The 22,837-nt window shown below is 35.6% G+C and overlaps 1 protein-coding gene and 1 long non-coding RNA gene across 3 annotated transcripts in view; one reads left to right on the forward strand and one right to left on the reverse strand.

The window, feature by feature from the left end:
* The window catches only part of LOC119466773, a 22,448-nt gene extending 18,507 nt beyond the window's left edge, over window positions 1-3,941 (reverse strand). The window contains exon 1 of the long non-coding RNA XR_005195240.1: window positions 1,622-3,941. This is a non-coding gene — a long non-coding RNA (uncharacterized LOC119466773). The remainder of the gene's footprint in view (window positions 1-1,621) is intronic.
* Window positions 1-22,837, forward strand: part of JAK2 (Janus kinase 2) — a 124,779-nt gene that overhangs the window by 54,561 nt on the left and 47,381 nt on the right. For both annotated transcript variants that reach the window (XM_017496989.2, XM_017496988.1), the window contains 3 exons: window positions 3,948-4,071; window positions 9,714-9,831; window positions 15,667-15,812. In XM_017496989.2, the coding sequence (XP_017352478.1) occupies window positions 3,948-4,071; window positions 9,714-9,831; window positions 15,667-15,812 (388 nt within the window). The remainder of the gene's footprint in view (window positions 1-3,947; window positions 4,072-9,713; window positions 9,832-15,666; window positions 15,813-22,837) is intronic.

The following is a 22,837-nucleotide window of genomic DNA, read 5'->3' on the forward strand; positions in this document are numbered from 1 at the left end:
GAGTGCAATGGCGCGATCTCGGCTCACCGCAACCTCTGCCTCCTGGGTTCAGGCAATTCTCCTGCCTCAGCCTCCTGAGTAGCTGGGATTACAGGCACATACCACCAGGCCCAGCTGATTTTTAGTATTTTTAGTAGAGACGGGGTTTCACCATGTTGACCAGGATGGTCTCGATCCCTTGACCTCGTGATCCACCCGCCTCGGCCTCCCAAAGTGCTGGGATTACAGGCGTGAGCCACCGTGTGACTCTTTTTTCTTATACTTCACAAAGATCTATTTTGCAAGGAATCATCTTTTATTTTGTCACTTCTCTCTACTGAATTTTTATTATGCCCATCTTTAACCTTTCTTTGTGATTACTCAATTGTCTTCTCTGTTGAGTGAGATACTTAGATCATTTGCTCTTATTTTCTAATACAAGCATATAAAGCTACAATTTTTTTGCTTTTGAATTTCACTTAGTTGTATTCCACGATTTTTAATACATGATATTGATAATCATTATTCATTATAAATGCTTCTTAATGTATTTTCCTTTGACCTCTGAGTTGTTTGAAAGTTATTTGTAAATAAAAGAATGAATGCAAGTATACGGTTTAAAAGTTGCTACTGAATAATGTTATTCTAAATAACTTACTGAAATTATTACACATCTGTAAGTAGATGGTCATGTTAATAATTCAGAATTTAAGTCTTTGTTGTCAGTTTGTCATATGTGTCATTTCTATCCACAGTGGAAAAAATAGTTAAAACGAGCCTTATGTTTTAAATATATAGGATTAAATTTTTTTTTACATATTCATTTCTGATTTAATTGAAGTATGGTTAGAGAACATGGTATGTATAATTATTCTGTGGAACTTCTATAGACTTGTTTTGATGAGGTTCATGTGATTGTTGTGTTTGTGCTTGTGTGTGTACATGTATGCATATATGTGATTGTTCTGTATACGCTTGAAAATAGCTTGTATTGCTTACTTGCGTGGTTTAGGTATTCTCTTGGTTTTTTAGTTCAGTGGCCTTCAACCTTTTGTTAATGTACCTTCTAAAATATCTTAAGAACTTAGGTATGCACTCATATTTTAAGTTGACATTTAAAATTTTTCATTGTAAATTAAAATAGTACAAAGGGTATAATTTTAGTGTATTATGTAAAACTTGACATTTTAAAATAAAACTTACATTATTCTTTTGAAAGTATTCATGACCTCTAAATATTTTTGTGATTTTATACTTATTAATTAAAACAACTCCCTCCCTGCAACCACATACAAGCATGGATTCCTATTATGCCTCCAGTTCAGAGAAACTTGAAAAGTTGAACCAACCATTCTGCAGAGGACAACTGAAAAAACTGGATGAAATGTTTTAAAAATATTTGCTTGAAAGAGTCTCAGCATTCATATTTTAAAATACTTACGTACCTTGGAAATATTGTGGGTTTGGTTCCAGACTATCACAGTGAAGCACATACTGCAGTAAAGCAAATTACATGAAGTTTTAGGTTTCCCAGTGCATATAAAAATTATGTTTAAATTATTCTGTAGTCTGTTAAGTAGGCAATAGCATTATGTCCATAAAGTACATACCTTAATTAAAAAATATTTTATTGTCAAAAAACACTAACAATCATCTGGGCTTTCAGTGAGTCATCATCTTTTTGTTGGTGGAGACTTTTGCCTTGATGTTGTTGGCTACTGACTGACCAGGATGGTGACTGCTGAAGGTTGGGGTGGCTATGGCAATTTCTTAAAATAAGACAACAGTGAAGTTGCTGCATCAGTGGACTCTTCCCTTTCGTGAAAGATGTCTCTGTAGTATGCAGTGCTACTTGATAGCATTTTACCTGCAGTAGAACTTCTTTGAAAATGGGATCGATTCACTCAAACCCTGCCACTGCTTTGTTAACTAAGTTGATGTAATATTATAAATCCATTGTTGTCATTTCAACAGTATTCACAGCATCTTCACCAGAAATAGATTTCATCTCAAGAAAGCACTTTCTTTGCACATCCAGGAAAAGCAATTCCTCACCATCCAAGTTTTATCATGAGATTACAGCAATTCAGTCACATCTGCAAGCTCTACTTCTAATTCTCGTTCTTTTGCTGTTTCTACCACATCCTAGTGACTCCCTCCACTGAAGATTACATCCCTCAAAGACATCCATGAGTCAGAAACAACTTCTTTCAAACTCCTGTTAATGTCGATATTTTGACCTCCTCTCATGAACTATTAATGTTTTTCATTATGTCTCGAATGGTGAATCCTTTCCATAAGTTTTTCTTTACTTTGCTTAGATCCATGAGAGGAAACACTATGACAGCCATAACCTTACAAAATGTGTTTCCCAAATAATAAGATTTGAAACTCAAATTGCTCCTTGATCCATGGGCTGCAGAATGGATGTTGTGTTAGCAGACATGAAAACAACATGAAATTCAATGTACATCTTTATCAGAGCTCTTGGGAGACCAGGTGCATTGTCAACGATTAACAATACTTTGAGAGAAATCTTTTCTGAGCTTTAAGTCTCAACGGTGGCTTAAAATACTCAATAAACCATGCTATAAACAGATGTGCTGTCTTCGAGGCTTTGTTGTTCTATTTATAGAGCACAGGCAGGGTAATTGAGCATAGTTCTTAAGGGCCATACATTTTCAGAATGATCAGTAAGCACTGGCTTCAACTAAAAGTCACCAGCTGCATTAGCTCTTCAGAAGAGAGTCATTCAGTTCTTTGAAACTTTGAAGTGAACCACTGACTTGTCTCTAGCTATGAAACTACTAGAAATCATCTTCCAATAGAAGCCTGTTTTGTCTACACTGAAAATCTGTTGTTTATCCGTGATCCTTGCAAGATCTTTGGATAACTTGCTGCATTCTCTCCATCAACACTTGCTGCTTCACCTCGTGTTTTTATGTTAGGGACATGATTTCTTTTGTTAAACCTCTTAAACTAACTTCTGCTAGCTTCCTACTTTTCTTCTGCAGCTTCCTCACCTCTCTCAGGCTTCATAGATTTGAAGAGAATTAGGGTCTTTCTCTGGCTTAGGGTTTGGCTTGAGAGAATACTGTGGCTGGTTTGACCTTCTCTCTATACCACTCAAACTTTTGTCATATCATCAATAAGGCTGTTTTGCTCTCACCATTTATGTATTCACTGCAGTAGCACTTTTAATTTCATTCAAAAACTTTTTCTTTGCATTCAGACTGGTGTAGGAGGCCTGGCATTTAGCCTATCTTGGCGTTTGATATACCTTCCTCACTATCATTTCTAGCTTTTGTCTTAAAGTAAGAGATATGTAACTCTTCTTTTCCCTTGAATGCTTGGAGGCCACTGTAGGATTATTACTTGGCCTAATTTCCATTTTGTGTGTCTCAGGGAATAGAGAGGCCCAAGGAAAGGGAGAGAGACAGGAATGGCTATTGCTGGAGTAGTCAGAACACGCATAGCATTTATTGCTTCTGTTTATCATCTTATGTGGGCATGCTTCATGGTGGCTCCAAACAATTATAATTGTAATCGAAAGATCACTGATCACAGATTACCGTAACTGATATAATAATAATAATGAAAAAGTCTGAAATATTGCAAGAATTACCAAAATGTGACATAGAGACATAAAGTGAGCACTTGCTGTTGGAAAACTGGTGCTGACAGACTTAACTAGATCCAGAGTTGCCATAAATCCTTATTTTGTAAAGAAAAAACCCCACAATATCTGCAAATTGCAATAACGTAGAGTGCAATAAAATGAAGTATGTTTGTATTAAAGTGTGATGAATAATTCAGTTGTAAGTGGTAGTATATCAAAAGATTTTGACTGCTACTACATTTTGTTCTGATTTTAAGAGTTGTTACTTCAGCCTCATTACAAATTATAGGTGCTATGTAAATACTCTGCTATATACCTTTAATAATTTCTTTTTCTGCTTCTTTTCTAGGCATCACACCTTTGTATCATAATATGTTTGCTTTAATGAGTGAAACAGAAAGGATCTGGTATCCACCCAACCATGTCTTCCACGTAGATGAATCAATCAGGGATAATGTACTCTACAGAATAAGGTACTTTATTTAGTAAAGTAACTCACTTAATGCTAAAAGGCAAAGTGGGAGAAATTATCAAATATTTTTTAATTGCAAGGTACTTAATACCAGAGACCTGAACCAATTAGTTAGCACTCATTTAAGATTCTGTTTCTCCATCAGAAAAACTGTTCATACATGTTGTTTAAATAGAATACTCTGAGAATAAAGCTGTTTGTGTGGGATGCCACTTAACTCCTTATGATTATAATTAAATAAGTAGAAAAGATCAGAATGGCCTTTATTAACAGCATCCTAAATATTTGGGATACTACTGGTTTTCAAGGAAATTTGATGTTTTGTACAATAAAATGCAATTTCACACATCATCTTTATGAATAACTTTTTAAAAAGTTGACATGAAGAAAAGAGACTTTTCCCAGTGTTTATTTGCAGCCTCAAATAGTAAGTTAATTTATATAATTTATGATAATGTGTAATGCCTATTTAGAGAAATCTAGAAGTATTTTTTTTTGCTCAAAAGGATAAAACAGATATAATTGTGTCTCACAAATACGTGTCATTTTCTAAGCATTTATATATATATATAACTTTATATTTATATATTTATATATGTAATTTAATTATATATGTAATTTAATTTTCATCACAACTTCATGAAGTATTAGATTTCCAAATTAAAGATAAAGAATCTTGTTCTTTGAGATATAATTTTACTCAAATTTATTCATGTTCACATAGCTGGGAATTGGGAGTCAGGTTCAAATCCAAGCCTAGTTTGCTTCATAAGCTTGCTTCTTAACCACCTCACATGTACTTCATTAAAGAGATAATGTATATATAGTATTTATTATTGTGCCTATCACTTGGTGTTCTCTCAATAAATTTTAGTATTGCTTTGCTTCTTTCCCTTCCCCTATTTTGTATGAAAATACGCAATTGAATGTGTTTGCAATTACTGATGCAAACTGATATTTAATATACTGATGCATAATTTGCACTGAGTTCAAAATATTATTTTTGATATAATTTTTGAAAAGACAGAATTAGTGAAAGAATTCAATAAATGTTCAAATAAATCACAGATGTACAAAAAATTGATAGCATTCTATATATAAACAACCAGTTATATAATAGATAAAGAAGATCCTATTCAATATAGCTACAGAAACCCTTAACTAACCAGGAATAGTCTTAATAAGAAAAAACATAAGACAGTATAGGAAAATTAGAAGTTGATTTGTAGAATATGAAGAATTAGGACATAATACTGGAATGGTCAGATGGAATATTACAAAGATCAATTTCTCTTATGCTATGTGCTTAACTCTAAGCCAATCTCTTATGCTATGTGCTTAACTCAAAATCCTAACAAAGGCATTTTAGGGAATTTGATACATTACAATGTTAATTTAGAATTATTAAATAAGATAGCCATGAGAAAGAAGACTTATCTGGCAATTGTAAAATACTTTGTCCCAGGAAATATTTTCACATTATATGAAACTACAAAATGTATTTTATTAAAGCCACATAATTAAATTCAGAACCATAACCTAAATAATGAGAATAACGGGGCCAGTATAGCTTGAAAGTACTCCATCATACATTTAGAAATATATGAAGAAATATTTTCATGTTAAGGGAGAGATTAGTCAATAAATGGTGGTGGGATAGTTGGTTAGCTGTTTGGATAAAATTTCAGCTTCTTTATAATGTATATCAGATAAGTTATAGGTTGATTAAATATCAGATTGATGTGTAAACAGAAATGTAAAGAAAATCAAACTATAAAAGTCTGAATTGGAATTGAATTCAAGTCCGTGGGAAAATAGCATGTAAGCTACAAAATAATGGAAGAAATCATATGGGAATGATTGCAACTGTTGACTATAAAAATTTTCAAAGTTCTGAAGGTTTCCCCTTAAAAGACAAATTGTAAAGATAGTTTCCACAAATCAAATAAACAAAGGGTTAGTATTCTTATAAATGTAAAGTTAAAAACACTGCATCCATTAATGTACATGAAGAAGTATTTAACAAAAGAAGAACAAATAGTTAATGGCCTTTAAAAAAATTCTCAGTGTCACTAGTTACGAGAATAATGAATAGTTATAATTATGTGCTGAAGCCAGCGATCTCATATGATTAACTAGCTAATGCCAACAAATTATAGGACCAAGATGAAACGGACAAATGCCTAGAAAGATACAAGTTATAGGAATTACTAAAAGAAAACAGAAAGTTTGAATAGGTCTATGACAAGTAAAGAAATCATATTAGTAATGGCTTCACTTGTGAATTCTGTTGCACATTAAAATAATTATTACCAGTTATTCACAAAAAATAGAAAAGGAAGGAGGATTTCCCAACTCTTTCTATGAGTTCAGTATTACCCTAATACCAAATTCAGACAAAGGTGTCTAGAAGAAAAGAAAACTACAGACCAAGGTTGTAGGTAGAAAATGAACAAACACAAACTGAATCTAGCAATACAGCTTGAGTATGTCTTATCTGAAATGCTTGGGACCAAAACTGTTTTGGATTTTGGATTTTTTAAAATTTTAGAATATTTGCAGAGTACACACTGGTTTAACATCCCTAATCTAACATTCTAAAGTCTGAAATACTCTATATTTCTTTTGCACATCAGATTAGTGCTCTAAAGGTTTTGGAGCTTGGAGCATTTCAGATTTCAGATTTTTAGATTAGGAATACTCAATATGTTTACAAAAAGATTAAATACCATGACCAGGGGGATTTATCCCAGGAAATAAAGGTTAGTATAACTTCTAAAATCAATCAGTATGATACACCACATTAACAGAATAAAGGACCAGAACCACATGATCATTTCAATAGATACAGAAAAAGTATTGGATATAATCCCACATCCTATCACTATTAAAAAAAACAAACAAACTAAAAACCCCAATAGGAATGGCAAGGAACTTCCTCAATTTGTTGAAGGGCATCTATAAACAATCCAAAAGTAATGTCATACTTAATAAAGACTGAATGCCTTCTCTCTATGATAGGAATGAGATGAAGTATAGCTACTCTTACCACTTTGATTTAACATTATTCTATAGATTCAGGCTAGGAAAATTAGGCAAGAAAAAGAAATAAAAGGCATTCAGATTGGAAAATAAGAAGTAAAACTGTAGTCAGCCTGCTGTTTCCATGGGTTTCACATCCATGGATTAAACCAACTGCAGATTGAAAACATTTGGGAAAAAGTTGTGCTTGAACTGAACATGTACAGACTTTTTCTTGTCATTATTACCTAAACAATACAGTCTAACAACTATTTATATAACATTTACATTGTATTAAGTATTATAAGTAGTCTAGAGATTTTAAAGTATACTGAAGGATGTGCACAGGTTATATGCAAATACTGTGCCATTGTATGTCAGGAACATGAATATTTGCAGATTTTGATATGTGTGGGAGGTCTTGGAACCAGTACTGCGTAGATACCAAAGGATGATTACATATTCACAGATTACATGATCTTGCATATTAAAAATCCTAAGGAATTAATAAAAAACTATTAGAATTAATTAAAAAACTATTAGAATTAATAAATTAGCTCAGGTCAGTTGCAGAATAGAAGGTCAATATATAAAAATCAGTTGTATTTCTATACACAAAAAACAATTTAAAAATGAAATTTAAAAAGTTAACAATTGCATAACAAATTTTTAGGAATAAACTTAACAAAAGAAGCGTAAAATGTTTGCACTGAGAAATAGAAAACATCACTGAAAGAAATGAAGGAAGCACCTAAATAAATGGAAAGATATCTCCTAGTTAGAGAACTTCATATTTTTAAGATGGCAATACTCCTTAATTGATCTGTATGTTCAGTGCAATTCCTACTGAAATCCTAGCTGTCTTTATTTCAGAAATAAGTTAATCATAAATTTATATAAAAAGCAAAGGGACACGGGGCACAATGGCTCACACCTGTAATCCCAACATTTTGGGAGGTCGAGGTGGGCAGATCGTGAGGTTAGGAGTTTGAGACCAATCTGGCCAACATGGTGAAACCCTGTCGCTATTAAAAATATAAAAATTAGCTGGGCGTGGTGGCAGGCACCTGTAATCCCAGCTACTCGGGAGGCTGAGGCAGGAGAATCACTAGAACCCAGGAGGCAGAGGTTACAGTGAGCCAAGATTGTGTCATTGCACTCCAGCCTGGGCAACAGAGGTCTGTCTCAACAACATCAACAACAAAGCAAAGGGACTTAGCACAGCTAAAACAATCTTGAAAAAGAACAAAGTTTGAAAACTTACACTTCCCAATTTCAAAATTCATTACAAAACTACCGTAAGGAAGACAAAATGCCTTAAAGCCCCAGACCCAGCCCCGCAGGTGTATGTACAGGGGCCTAGGGGTAGCCCTGGACTGGCGGGCAGTCCCCTAGGACGGTCTCAGAGGGAAGTGGAGGTCTCCCGGCAGTGCGTGGGGCCATGCCTCAGGGCAGTGGCTGTGAGTCTAGTTTTTGCTTTATAAAGTGTACAGAAATGACATTTACATTTCTCTGATGCTCCCTGGAAGCCATATAATTTAGGGGATTTTTAAAATAAAAAGAAAAATGAAACAAAAAATAAAAAAAGATGCCCAACAGCGGTAGTCATTAGAGAAATCCAAATCGAAACCATGATGGGATAATTATCTACAAGGATGGCAAAACTCAGAAAGACAAACAATAACAAGTGTTAGAGAATTTGGACTAATTTAGATGCCATATGTTGCTACTGGGAATGTAAAGTGGTGCAGCTACTTTGGAAACACAGTCTACTTTGGAAACACAGCTACTTTGGAAACAAAGAGTCACCATATGATCCAGCAGTTCCCCTTTAGATATATATGCAATAGAAATGAAAACATGTATTCACAAAAACTTGTGTATGACTCTTCATACCAGCATTATTCACAATAGCAAAATAATAGAAACAGCCCAAATGTCTGTCAGGCATGAATGGATAAGGAAAATGTGGTATATTCATACAATGAAATATTAATTTGGCAATAAAAGGAAATGAAGTAATGATACATGCTCTAACATGGATGAACCTTCAAAACATTACGCAGAGTGAAAGAAGGTAGACAGAAAGGCCACATGTTCTAAAATTAGATTATGGTAACTGCATATTGCATAATGCTTAAGTGGGTGACCTTATGGTATGTGAATTATATCTCAATAAATGTGTTACTAAAAGAATCAATATAGAGTATTTTTTGTTTCTTTGAAGGAAAGTTTTTAACCTCTGTTTCTCTAAAGAAGCAATTATTTGTTTTTATACAAATTAGCATTTTCAGATTCTCTACCGATGTTACTGGATTAATTTATGTTTTTACTTTTCATTAATATTTTATTTCTACATTTTTTGTTTCCTATTATTGCTTCTACATTCTGTGCGCTGAAAGAGGTAGTATACTGATTTTACACTTAAATTTCTTGTACTTTCTGCCTATATTATTGTAGTGTTAACTACATATCCTTTTGTCTCGAATTTATATTTAATACTATTAGCTGTTTTCTAAGTATGAGATAATACCTTTCAGTATGCTTAGGTCACTATATATTGATAGTATGTTTTTATTTGAACTATTTGGAGGCTGACCAAATGTTTTTATTGTCTTGTAGATTTTACTTTCCTCATTGGTATTGCAGCGGCAACAACAGAACCTATCGGCATGGAATATCTCGAGGTGCTGAAGCTCCTCTTCTTGATGATTTTGTCATGTCTTACCTTTTTTCTCAGGTATGATTATACTATCTTACTTGTACATGTGTTAAATGATAAATGCCTGCTGTGTAATAAGTCACTTAATCAGGAAAAACGTCACATATGGGAAAATTGCAGTTCTGTCTTGCACAGCAGGTGCAGAGAAGTAACAAAATTGAGTCTTTTTAGCACCAGTTTTTAATCCCATGGTTTATGGATAATAGAATCTATTTTATAGATTTTTTTGAGTTGATCCTTTTGAATTTCTTTCTCCTTTTTTAAGGACTTTGATCATTTTAAGGATTTCACAAGGTATAGACTGAGTTTTATAACATGATTCATGTAGACGTAGTGGCTAAAATAGTAAAATTTCTTTAGCATTTAAAAAATTTTTTGGACAATTTCAGGCTTACATAATGGGCAATTAACTCTAGAGAAATAGGTTACATGAAAAATGAGCTATGATAGTTTGTGTAGCTGCTTATAGGAAGGTGGCTGAGTGTTGATATTTAGTCTGAGAATTATAATCTAGCTTGTTCACTAATACAGTTGTGTCAAAGTTTTGTATTGTGCTTGAATATTTGCTAATGATTTCTTCTCTGTTACCGTGATTTAAATAGTAATTGAAATGTTTTGTCATTAAATAACTTGTTTTTATGTGCTGCTAGACTGGTATGAATAGAAACTAAAGGCAGAAAATAAATTAGTGCCCTTGGGTAAAAATATGCATTTGGTATCCTCAAGGTATCAGATTAGGAGTTCTAAATCAGATTTGCTAATATTATAGGAAATAAGCCCATAAGATCCTTGTGGTTCACCTTTCCGAGAAGCCTAGTAAGGCTAGTTTAGTTTATGAACAACAAAAGGAAAAATATTTCTCTATTGGGGTATGAGACCAACAAACTTTATTTTTATGGTGATAGAAATATATAATAAAAATGACCATTTTAATCATTTTAAGTGTACAGTTCAGTTGTATTAAGTACAAACACACTGTTGTACAACCATCATCTCTATCCATCTCCAGAACGTTTTTCATCTTCCCAAAAAGAAACTTCATACCCATTAAATAATAACTCTCTATTTCCCACTCCCAATGGCCTTTGACAGTCACCATTCTACTTTCTGACTATAAATCTGCCTTTTCTAGGTATCTCATACAAATGGAATTATACAGCATTTGTCCTTTTAGGACTGGCTTATTTTACTTAGCGTAATGTCTGCAAGGTTCATTCATGTTGTAGCATGTGCCAGAATTTCTTTTCTTTTTAAGGCTGAATAATATCCCATTGTATATATATATACTTCATTTTGTTTATTCATTCATCTGTTGATGGATATTTGGGTTGCTGCTGTGAACATGGTATACAAATATTTCCTTGAGTCCCTGTTTTCAGTTCTTTTGGATATATACACAGAAGCCTAGATAATATGGTAAATTTATAATTTTTTCTGAGGAACTGCTACATTGTTTTCTGTAGTGGCTGGACTATTTTTCAGTCTTATACCAGCAGTGCACAAACGTTCCATTCTCTTGACATCCTTGACAACACTTTGCTTTGTTTGATAATAGCCATCCCGATGGGTATGAGGTGGTATCATTATGATTTTGATGCATACTTCTCTAACAATTAGTGATCATGAGCATCTTTTCATATGCTTGTTGGCTATTTATCTTCTTTGAAGAGATGTTGCTTGGCCATTTGTTTGTCTTCTATGCAGAGATGTCTATTCAATTCTTTGCCTATTTTTAAATTGTTTTTTGTTTTTTATTGTATTGTAGAAATTATTATTCTGGGTCTTAGCTCCTTATAAGATACATGATTTGTACATATTTTTTTCCATTCTCTAGGCTGCCTTTTTATTCTGTGCTTGTGTCCTTTGATGGACAAAAGTTTTAAATTTGGATGTATTTCAATTTGTTTATTCTTTTTTGTTTCCTTTGTTTTTGGTGTCATATCCAAGAAATCATCACCAAATTCAATGTTATAAAGCTTGCTTTCTGTTTTCTTATAAGAGTTTTATGGTTTTAGCTCTTATATTTAGGCCTTTGGTCCATTAATTTTTGTCTGTTTGTGTAAGGTAAGGGTCCAACTTCTTTTGCATGTGAATATCAAGTTTTCCTAGCACAATTTGTTGAAAGACTGTCTTTTTGCCATGAATGGTCTTGGCACCTTTGTTGAAAATCATTTGACCACCAACCTACTTTATTATACCGCTCCTTTATCTCTGTAGCCATTATAAAAAGAGAGTGGGGTGGGGAGAGGCTTCTGAGAATAGCCTTTTGAAAATAGGATCTTATGAGGTTACAACTTTCTGTTGCTTTTACGGGTACATTATTTCACCTGTGCTGCAGAGCTAGTTTATTTTGGTGGCATGCTAGTTAAGTCCCATTTGTAAGCTAAGTTTTCCCAAACTATTCATTTAGCTACTTGACTAACATTAATACTGCAATGTGTAGTATTTTTGATCTAGAAAAATTTTGGGCAATTTCAGAATACTCACTTTTATCCTTCTAGGAAGGATTGTCTTGTCTAGCATGGCAAAGTAATTTCACCACATAATCCTAAATTACGTCTAGATAGTACCATAAGCAGTTTTCTATTTTTAAATGTTTTTACTTCTCTACATTTATGCCCAGAAAAATATGATAGTATTTAGATTACTCTGATTGTACTATTATCATTTTATACTATATGCATGTTATAGACTATATATAGCAAATTTGGCCAGTGACATTACTAGAGTGTAAGACTATCTTGACATCTTTAACCAAAAAATAGGTAAGCCACTAAACTGTCTTTAAAGTTCTTAAGATAGTACCTATAGAAAGACAGATTTGGAAAAGGTAAGCAAATAAAAGTCCAAAGTAAGATGGCCCTTTTAATTCAATTTCCTTTGGGAATTATTATATCATCAAATATGGCTGCTCAGAAAATAAATTGCTGATGTGTGAACAATTTTTAATTAATTCATATCTCTTGAACAACAAATGGATGTTTACCTCATGTTCTTTGCATCATTTCTGATTTTGTGACTGTGACTTTTTTTATTTCCCTGGCTAATGAAGATGCAAATTCCTTAAGCTCAAATTTTGTCAGCTACCCAGATGAGGAAAGGTTTTCTTTCTTTTCTATTTTATTTTTTGGTAGAGATGGGCGTCTTACTTTGATGCCCAGGCTGACACGATCATAGCTCACTGCAGCCTTGAACTCCTGGGCTCAAGTGATTGGCTTCAGCTTCCCAAGTAGCTAGGACTGCAGGTGTGTGCGACTATGCCTGACTAATTTTTTAGTTTTGTTTTTGTAGAGGTGGGTTCTCGCTCTATTGTCCAGGCTGGTTTCAAACTCCTGGACTCAAATGATCCTCCTACATCAGCCTCCCAAAGTGCTGGGATTACAGGTGTGAGCCACTACACCTGGCCTGAAATTTTTCATTCATTTTAATTAAATGAAATTTTTGAGGGCACATACTATAAGGAATAGTATTTATTATGTTTTGGCATTTGAGACTCTTCCATTTGTAAGTTTTCTCTAGCGAATATTTAGTTGATTATGTTTGTAGTAATGCTATTACTATTCATACATTTATTGTCTTTTGGTCATGAGTTCCATAGAAATTCCCAGGAGCAGAATTTTTTATCTACTGGGTCTATATGGAACTGAGGCAAGGTATTAAAAAAAAATCTATCAAGTATTGGTTATCTCTTCCTTAAACAGTATAACTTACTTGCTTGTTCTCAAAAGTGTAGTGAAATAAGCATTTAAAATTGAGCAAAAATCTGTCTCGTTCCCTGAATTAATTTTGTATTAGCAACATTTAGGCCTTTGTTTTGGTTAATACTGATTATTTGATGATGTACTTAAGTAATAGTTTATTTTCTTATATGAAAATATCTTCTATATTTTATGAATAGAAAGTTAAATACGCTTTTATATATACCTTTCTTTTAATAAAATTAGTTTAAAAAGGTTCTGGTAAAGCTTTAATTTCATGAGACAAGTTAACACATCAGAAGAAGGGTAATACGTATGTTGAGTATAGAAGGCCCTATATTTCTCTTATCTGGTTTAAAACCTTAATTCATATTGTTATTTTACATAATATGGCTCTTAACCTTTTTTTCTACAAAGAAAATTGGTATTATGTTTAGAATATTTGTACTTTTGGTTTCTATCTTTTTCTTTCTCCTGTTACATGTTCAATCTCATTTATCCATATTGCTAAATAATCCAGGTCAAAATCTTAGAACCTTTGTGTTTCTCTCTTCTTTATACAATATATAGTTAATAAAGTTATCAGCCTTTTCCAGAAATTTTTAGTATCTTCTGTTTCCTGGATTAGATCCTTATTATCTCACATGTGAGCCATACACCAGCCTCTTAAAGTATCTCTCTGAATACACTTTATTTTCTTCAAGCACTTCTATCATTACTGCTACTCTGCCAGTGGAAGAGACAGCATGAAAATAGATCTCCATAGTTTCTAGGATGATGTCATTCAAGGGTACCTGCAGTCTGACCCCAACTTTACTGTTCTAAGTTTTAATCCACATTATTTCTTCACATAAACTTTAGGCCCTAATCAAACTAGTTTATGGATCTGAACATTGTGCTTTTTTGTGTGTTTCATTCCTTCTATTTCTTTACCCTGTTTTGTGTTCATCATACATTTCTTTATCTTTAAAGACACTGTGAAGTTTCAAATCTTCCATGAAACCTTCCTTGATTACTCCAACTGAATATAATCTTAACTTTGCCCAAGTTCCTGAAGCAGCTTTTGTGTGGTGCTTCCTATATCATGTCTGGCATTATAATTATTTGCTTCCATTTAGCTTCTAAGCTAGATTTTGGTCCCCTTGATGACTGAGACCACATCTTATACAGTCATGTGTCAGTTATGGGGATACATTCTGAGAAATATGTCCTTAGGCAATTTTATTGTTCTGTGAAGATCATTTATTATAGGTATACAAACCTATATGGTATAGCCTAGTGTATGCCTAGGCTATATGGTATAGCCTATTATTGTTCCTAGGCTACAAACATATATAGCACGTTGCTGTACTGAATATTGTACGCAATTGTAACACAGTGGTAAGTATTTGTGTAGTTAGACATATGCAAATGTAGAAAAGGTACAGTAAAAATGCAATATTAAAATCTTATGGAACCATTGTTACATATGTGGTCTGCCGTTGACCAAAATATTGTTATGGGGCACATGGCTATTTCTTTGTATCCAACACCATTTGTAGTATGATGCTTCCAACATAATTGGAGTTTACTATATATTTAATTAAGTAATATCTATTTTAATTCAGGTCATTTTTATGCAGAAGATATAATTTGAAGATATATGCAATGAAATAGGTTGATGTTGTATATACTCTGGGAACCTAGTGTAAACCGGTTTTTATTTGCAAAAGAACTTTTATTAAAAATTTATTCCAAATGAATGAAAATTAAGGGAGGAATTTAATTATGCCTTTATTTATTTAGAAACTGGATGTTGGTCTGTCACCCAGCCTAGTGTGCAGCGGTGTGATCGTAGCTCAAGTGATCCTTCTACCTCAGCGCCCCAAGTAGCTGGGACTACAGATGTGTGCCACCATGCCTGGCTAATTTTTAAATTTTTGTAGAGATGAGATCTTGCCACATTGCCCAGGCTGGTCTTAAACTCCAGGCTCAAGTGATCCTCATGCCTCAGCCTCCCAAAGTTCTGGGATTATAGGCATGAGCCACTCAGCCTGGCCAATTTGTAGCTTGTAAATGGACATGTTCTGAAAATTGTGATTAAAATACAGTTGTAGATTAAAACATGGTTATGAAACTTACAATGAGATATTTCCTTCTAAATTTTTGCTTTTAGTGGCGGCATGATTTTGTGCATGGATGGATAAAGGTACCTGTGACTCATGAAACTCAGGAAGAATGTCTTGGGATGGCAGTGTTAGATATGATGAGAATAGCTAAAGAAAAGGATCAAACTCCACTGGCCATCTATAATTCTATCAGGTAATTTTCTTTTGTAAATCCTTATACATAAGTGTGAATAGTTAGAGATTTCATATAATTCATGCTTATTTTCTGGACTTACCCATGTCTTTTGATTTTATAATACTAGTTAAGTACCCCTTGTCTAAAATGCCTGGGATCAGAGATGTTTCAGATTTTGGATATTTTCAGATTTTGGAATATAGGTATTGTACTTACCAGTTGGGTACCGCCAAACCAAAATGCTCTAATGGGCATTTCCTTTAAACATCATGTTAACATTCAAAAAGTTCTGGAATTTGGAATATTTCAGATTTCATATATTTGGAAGAGGGCTAGTCAACCTGTAATAAAAAGTCATATGGGTAACTTTTATTTATTGGGGGTAACACATGCTTTGTAAGATGAAATTATTGAAAGCGTTGTACTACAGGAGATGTCATAGGTATAATATCTATTATTTGATTTCATTTATTCTGAGAAGACTAGGTAAGTTCAGAGGAACCGAAGAAACACCTGGAGGCATACTTTGTCATAGTAGATCTTCCTGTTGGCTATATAAATATCCTGAATAAGTATTTCCCACATGGTGGTGTATATTTTATTTATATTAGAATCACGTGAGTGCCTGTTAAAATCAAAGATTTCTGGGTCCTAATCCAAGAGATTTGTATTCAGTAAATCCAAGGTGATGCCCACAAATATGAATTTCTCCAGGTGCTCTAGTGTATTCTTTTCTTTTTTCTCTCTATTTTTTTAAATTGTACTTTGGGTTCTGGGGTACATATGCAGATCATGCAGGATTGTTGCATAGGTAAACACATGGCAATGTGGTTTGCTGCCTCCATCCCCTGTCACCCACATCTGGCATTTCTCCCCATGTTATCCCTCCCAACCACCCCACCCCACCCCCACTGTCCCTCCCTTGGCCCCGCCCAACAGACCGAAGTGCGTGATGCTCCCCTCCCTGTGTCCATGTGTTCTGATTGTTCAACACCTGCCTATGAGTGAGAACATGCGGTGTTTGATTTTCTGTTCTTGTATCAGTTTGCTGAGAATGATGGTTTCCAGATTCATCCATGTCCCTACAAAGCACACAAACTCATGGTTTCTTATGGCTGCATAGTATTTCATGGTGTATATGTGCCACATTTTCCTAGTCGAGTCTATCATCAATGGGCATTTGGGTTGGTTCCAGGTCTTTGCTATTGTAAACAATGCCACTATGAACATATGTGTGCATGTGTCGTTATAACAGAATGATTTATAATCCTTTGGGTATATATCCAGTAATGGGATTACTGGGTCAAATGGAATTTCTATTTCTAGGTCCTTGAGGAAGTGCCACACTGTCTTCCACAATGGTTGAACTAGTTTACACTCCCACCAACAGTGTAAAAGTGTTGATGTTTCTCCAGGTCCTCTTTAGCATCTGTTGTCTCCAGATTTTTTAATGCTCGCCATTCTAACTGGTGTGAGGTGGTATCTCAATGTGGTTTTGATTTGCATTTCTCTAATAATCAGTGATGATGAGCATTTTTTCATATGTTTCTTGGCCTCATATATGTCTTCTTTTGAAAGGTGTCTGTTCATATCCTTCTCCCAGTTTTGGATGGGTTTGTTTGTTTTTTCTTGTAAATCTGTTTTAGTTCTTTGTAGATTCTGGATATTAGCCCTTTGTCAGATGGGTAGATTGCAAAAATTTTTTCCCATTCAGTTGGCTGCTGGTTCTCTCTAATGATTGTTTCTCTTGCTGTACAAAAGCTCTGGTGTTCAATTAGGTCCCCCTTGTCTATTTTGGCTTTTGTTGCCAATGCTTTTGGTGTTTTAGTCATAAAGTCCTTGCCTATGCCTATGTCCTGAATGGTTTTGCCTGGGTTTTATTCTAGGGTTTTTATGGTGTTAGGTCTTATGTTTAAGTGTTTAATCCATCTGGAGTTAATTTTAGTGTAAGGTGTCAGGAAGGGGTCCAGTTTCTGCTTTCTGCACACTGCTAGCCAGTTTTCCTGACACCATTTCTTAAATGGGGAATTCTTTCCCCATTGCTTGTTTTTGTGAGGTTTGTCAAAGATCAGATGGTTATATATGTGTGGCATTGCCTCCAAGGCCTCTGTTCTGTTCCATTGGTCTGTATATCTGTTTTGGTACTAGTACCATGCCATTTTGATTACTGTAGCCTTTTAGTATAGTTTGAAGTCAGGTAGCCTGATGCCATCAGCTTTGTTCTTTTTGCTTAGGATTGTCTGGGCTATGTGGGCTCTCTTTTGGTTCCATATGAAGTTTGAGGTGTTTTTTTCCAGTTCTGTGAAGAAGGTCATTGGTAACTTGATGGCGATAGCATTGAATCTATAAATTACTTTGGGCAGTATGGCCATTTTCACAATATTGATTCTTTCTAACCATGAGCATGGAATGTTTCTCCATTTGTTTGTGTCCTCTCTTATTTCCTTGAGCAGTGGTTAGTAGTTCTCTTTGAAGAGGTCTTTTACATCCTTTGTTAGTTGGATTCCTAGGTTTTTTATTCTCTTTGTAGCAATTGTGAATGGGAGTTCGCTCATGATTTGGCTCTCTTTAAGTCTGTTATTGGGTGTAGAAATGCTTGTGATTTCTGCAGATTGATTTTTGTATGCTGAGACTTTGCTGAAATTGCTTATCTGTTTTAGGAGATTTTGGGCTGAGATGATAGGGTCTTCTAAATATATGATCATATTGTCTGCAAATAGAGACAATTTGACTTCCTCTTTTCCTAATCGAATACCCTTTATTTATTTATTTTTTCTTGCCTAATGGCTCTGGCTAGAACTTCCAATACTATATTGAATAGGAGTGGTGAGAGAGGGCATCCTTGTCTAGTGCCAGAATTCAAAGGGAATGCTTCCAGCTTTTGCCCATTCAGTATGATATTGGCTGTAGGTTTGTCATAAATAGCTTTTATTATTTTGAGATATGTTCCTTCGATACTTAGTTTATTGAGAGTTTTTAGCATAAGGGCTGTTGAATTTTGTCAAAGGCCTTCTCTGCATCTATTGAGATAATCATGTGGTTTTTGTCTTTGGTTCTGTTTATGTGGTGGATTACATTTATAGGCTTGGGTATGTTGAACCAGCCTTGCATCCCCGGGATGAAGCCTACTTGATTGTGATGGATAAGCTTTTTGATGTGCTGTTGCAATCGGTTTGCCAATATTTTATTGAAGACTTTTGCATCTATGTTCATCATGGGTATTGGCCTGAAGTTTTCTTTTCTTCTTGAGTCTCTGCCGGGTTTTGGTATCAGGATGATGTTGGTCTCATAAAATGATTTCGGAAGGATTCCCTCTGTTGTATCGTTTGGAATAGTTTTAGAAGGAATGATTCCAGCTCCTCTTTCTACATCTGGTAGAATTCAGCTGTGAACCCGTCTGGACCAGGACTTTTTTTGGTTGGTAGGCTATTAATTACTGCCTCAATTTCAGCCTTTGTGATTGTCTTTTCAAGGTTTCAACTTCTTCCTGGTTTAGGCTTGGGAGGGTGCAGGTGTCTAGGAATTTATCCATTTCTTTCAGGTTTACTGGTTTATGTGCATAGAGTTGTTTGTAGTAGTCTCTGGTTGTATTTTGTGTTTCTGTGGAGTCAGTGGTGATATCCCCTTTATCATTTTTTATTGCATCTATTTGATTCTTCTCCCTTTTCTTTTTTATTAATCTGGCTAGTGGTCTATTTTGTTGATCTTTCCAAAAAGTAGCTCTTGGATTTTTTATTAATTTTTTGAAGGATTTTTTGTGTCTGTCTCCTTCAGTTCTGCTCTGATCTTAGTTATTTCTTGTCTTCTGCTAGCTTTTGAGTTTTTTTTGATCTTCCTCGTCCAGTTCTTTCAATTTTGACAATAGGGTGTTGATTTTAGATCTTTCCTTGCTTCTCATATGGGCATTTATTGCTATAAATTTCCCTCTAGTCACTGTTTTAAATGTATCCCAGAGATTCTGGTATGTTGTTTCTTCCTTCTCGTTGGTTTCGAAGAACATCTTTATTTCTGTCTTCATTTCTTTGTTTATCCAGCTGACATTCAGGAGCTATTAGTTGAGTTTTCATGAAGTAGTATGGTTCTGAGTTAGTTTCTTAATTCTGAGTTCTAATTTGATTGTACTGTGGTCTGAGAGACTGTTTGTTATGATTTCTGTTATTTTGAATTTGCTAAGGAGTGATTTACTTCTAATTATGTGGTCAATTTTAGAGTAGGTGCCATGCGGTGGTGAGAAGAATATATATTCTGTGGATTTGGGGTATAGAGTTCTGTTGACGTTTATTAGGTCCGCTTGGTCCAGATCTGAGTTCAGGTGCTGGATATCCTTGTTAATTTTCTGTCTCATTGATCTGTCTAATATTGACAGTGGAGTGTTAAAGTCTCCCACTATTATTGTGTGGGAGTCTAAGTCTCTTTATAGGTTGTTGAGAACTTGCTTTATGAACCTGGGTGCTCCTGTTCTGGATCCGTATATATTTAGGATGGTTAGCTCTTCTTGATGGCATTGTTCCTTTTACCATTATGTAATGCCCTTCTTTGTCTCTTTTGATTTTGGTTGGTTTAAAGTCCATTTTCTCAGAGACTAGGATTGCAACTCCTGCTTTTTTTTTTTTGCTCTCCATTTGCTTGATAAATCTTCCTCCATCCATTTATTTTTAGCCCATGTGTATTCAGGGTTTCCTGAATACAGCACACTGATGGGTTTTGACCTTTTTATCCTACTTGCCAGTCTGTGTCTTTTGATTGGGGCATTTACTCCATTTATGTTTAAGGTTAACATTGTTATGTGTGAATTTGATCCTGCCATTTTGATGTCAGCTGGTTGTTTTATCTGTTAGTTGACAGATTTTCTTCATTATGTCGATGGTCTTTACCATTTGGTACATTTTTGGAGTTGCTGGTACTGGTTGTTCCTTTCCTTGTTTATTGCTCCTTTCAGGAGCTCTTGTCAGGCAGTCCTGGTGGTGATGAAATCTCTGAGCAATTGCTTGTCCTTAAAGGATCTTATTTCTCCTTTGCTTATGAAGTTTAGTTTGGTTGGATATGAAATTCTAGGTTGAAAGTTCTTTTCTTTAAGGATGTTGAATATTGTCCCCCACTCTCTTCTGGCTTGTAGAGTTTCTGCAGAGAGATCTGCTGTGAGTCTAGTCTTTGGGCTTCCCTTTGTGGGTAACCCAACCTTTCTCTCTTGCTGCCCTTAGCATTTTTTCCTTCTTTTCAACCCTCATGAATCTGACGATTATGTGCCTTGGGGTTGCCCTTCTTGAGGAATATCTTTGTGGTGGTCTCTGTATTTCCTGGACTTGCATACTGGCATGCCTTGCTAGGCTGGGGAAGTTTTCCTGGATAATATCCTGAAGAGTGTTTTCCAGCTTAGATTTATTATCTCCATCACATTCAGTTACACCTGTCAAATGTAGATTATGTCTTTTCAAATAATCCCATAGTTCTGGGAGACTTTGTTCATTTCTTTTCACTCTTTTTTCTCTATTCTTGCCTTCTCATTTTATTTCGTTGAGTTGATCTTCAATCTCTGATATCCTTTCTGCTTGGTCAATTTGGCTATTGAAACTTGTGTATGCTTTGCGAAGTTTTCGTGCCATGGTTTTCAGCTCCATCAAGTCGTTTATATTCTTCTCTAAGCTGTTTATCCTAGTTTGCATCTCATCTAACCTTTTTTCTAGGTTTTTAGTTTATCTGCATTGGGTTTGCACATGTTCTTTTAGCTCAGAGAAGTTTATTACCCACCTTCTGAAGCCCGTTTCTGTCAATTCATCAGATTCATTCTCTATCCATCTTTGATCCCTAGCTGGTGCGGAGTTGTGATCCCTTGGAGGAGGAGAGGTGTTCTGGTTTTTGGTGTTTTCATACTTTTTATGCTGATTTCTTCCCATCTTATTGGTTTTATCTACCTGTGGTCTTTGTAGTTGGTGACTTTCGGATGGGGTCTCTGAGTGGACGTCTTTTTGGTTGATGTTCAGGATATTTCTTTCTCCTTCTTAGTTTTCCTTCTAACAGTCAGTCCCCTCTGCTACAGGACTGTTGGAGGTCCACTCCAGACCCTGCTCACCTGGGGATCGCCCGTGGGGGCTGCAGAACAGCAAGAGTTGCTGCAGGTTTCTACCTCTGCTATCTTCGTCCCAGAAGAGTGCCTGCCAGATGTTGGCCTGAGCTCCCCTCTGTGAGGTGTCTCTTTGGGTATATGGGGGTCGGGGAGCTGCTTGAGGAGACAGTCTGTCCCTCATTGGAGCTCAAGTGCTGTGCTGGGACCTCCATTGTTCCATGCAGAGCTGCTGGACAGGTACCTTTAGGTCTCCTGCAGCTGAACTCATAACCGCCTCTTTTCCCTGGTTTTCTGCCCTAGGAAGGTCGGCTTTATTTATAAGTCCCTGTTGGGCTGCTGCCTTTTTATATAGATGCCCTGCCCTCCATGCAGTAGTCTAGTCACAGTCTGCCAGCAGAGGCATTGCTGAGCTGCTGCAGGCTCAGCCCTGCTGCTGTTTGAATTGCCTAGGTAGTGGTGGACTGCCTTGGTACGGGAGGATGCCCATCCCCACACTGAGCTGGATGGTCCTGGGTCCAGCTGCGCTTGCTGCAAAACTCTCAGGCCAGAGTGTTTCACATTGCTTGTTTTGTCGGGGTGGTACCTGCCGAGCCAGATCCCCTGGCTCCCTGTCTCAGCCCTCTCCCTTTCATTTGAATAGGCGGCTCTGTCTTCCAGGCCTTCCGGCCACCAGCCAAAAAGGCAGCCCAGACTTGTGTGAGCTTGTATGCGCCAACTTGGCACTGGCTGAAACCGCTGCGCTGAAAACTCGTGGCACTTTTTGTGCCACGGAATCTCCTGGTCTGTGGGCAGTGAAAACTTGTTTGGAAATGTGGTGAATACTCACCCTCTGTGCTGTTCTTGCTGGGAACTGCACTCCGGAGCTGTTCCTATTTGGCCATCTTGGATCTCTAGGGTATTCTTACACAAGTAATCCAATCTGAGTAGTCTCCAAATTATTCTTCTGCATATTGAACTTGACTATCATGACAAATAACAG

This window comes from Cebus imitator, unplaced genomic scaffold (assembly GCF_001604975.1).
Source record: "Cebus imitator isolate Cc_AM_T3 unplaced genomic scaffold, Cebus_imitator-1.0 Scaffold227, whole genome shotgun sequence".
Lineage (NCBI taxonomy): Eukaryota > Metazoa > Chordata > Mammalia > Primates > Cebidae > Cebus > Cebus imitator.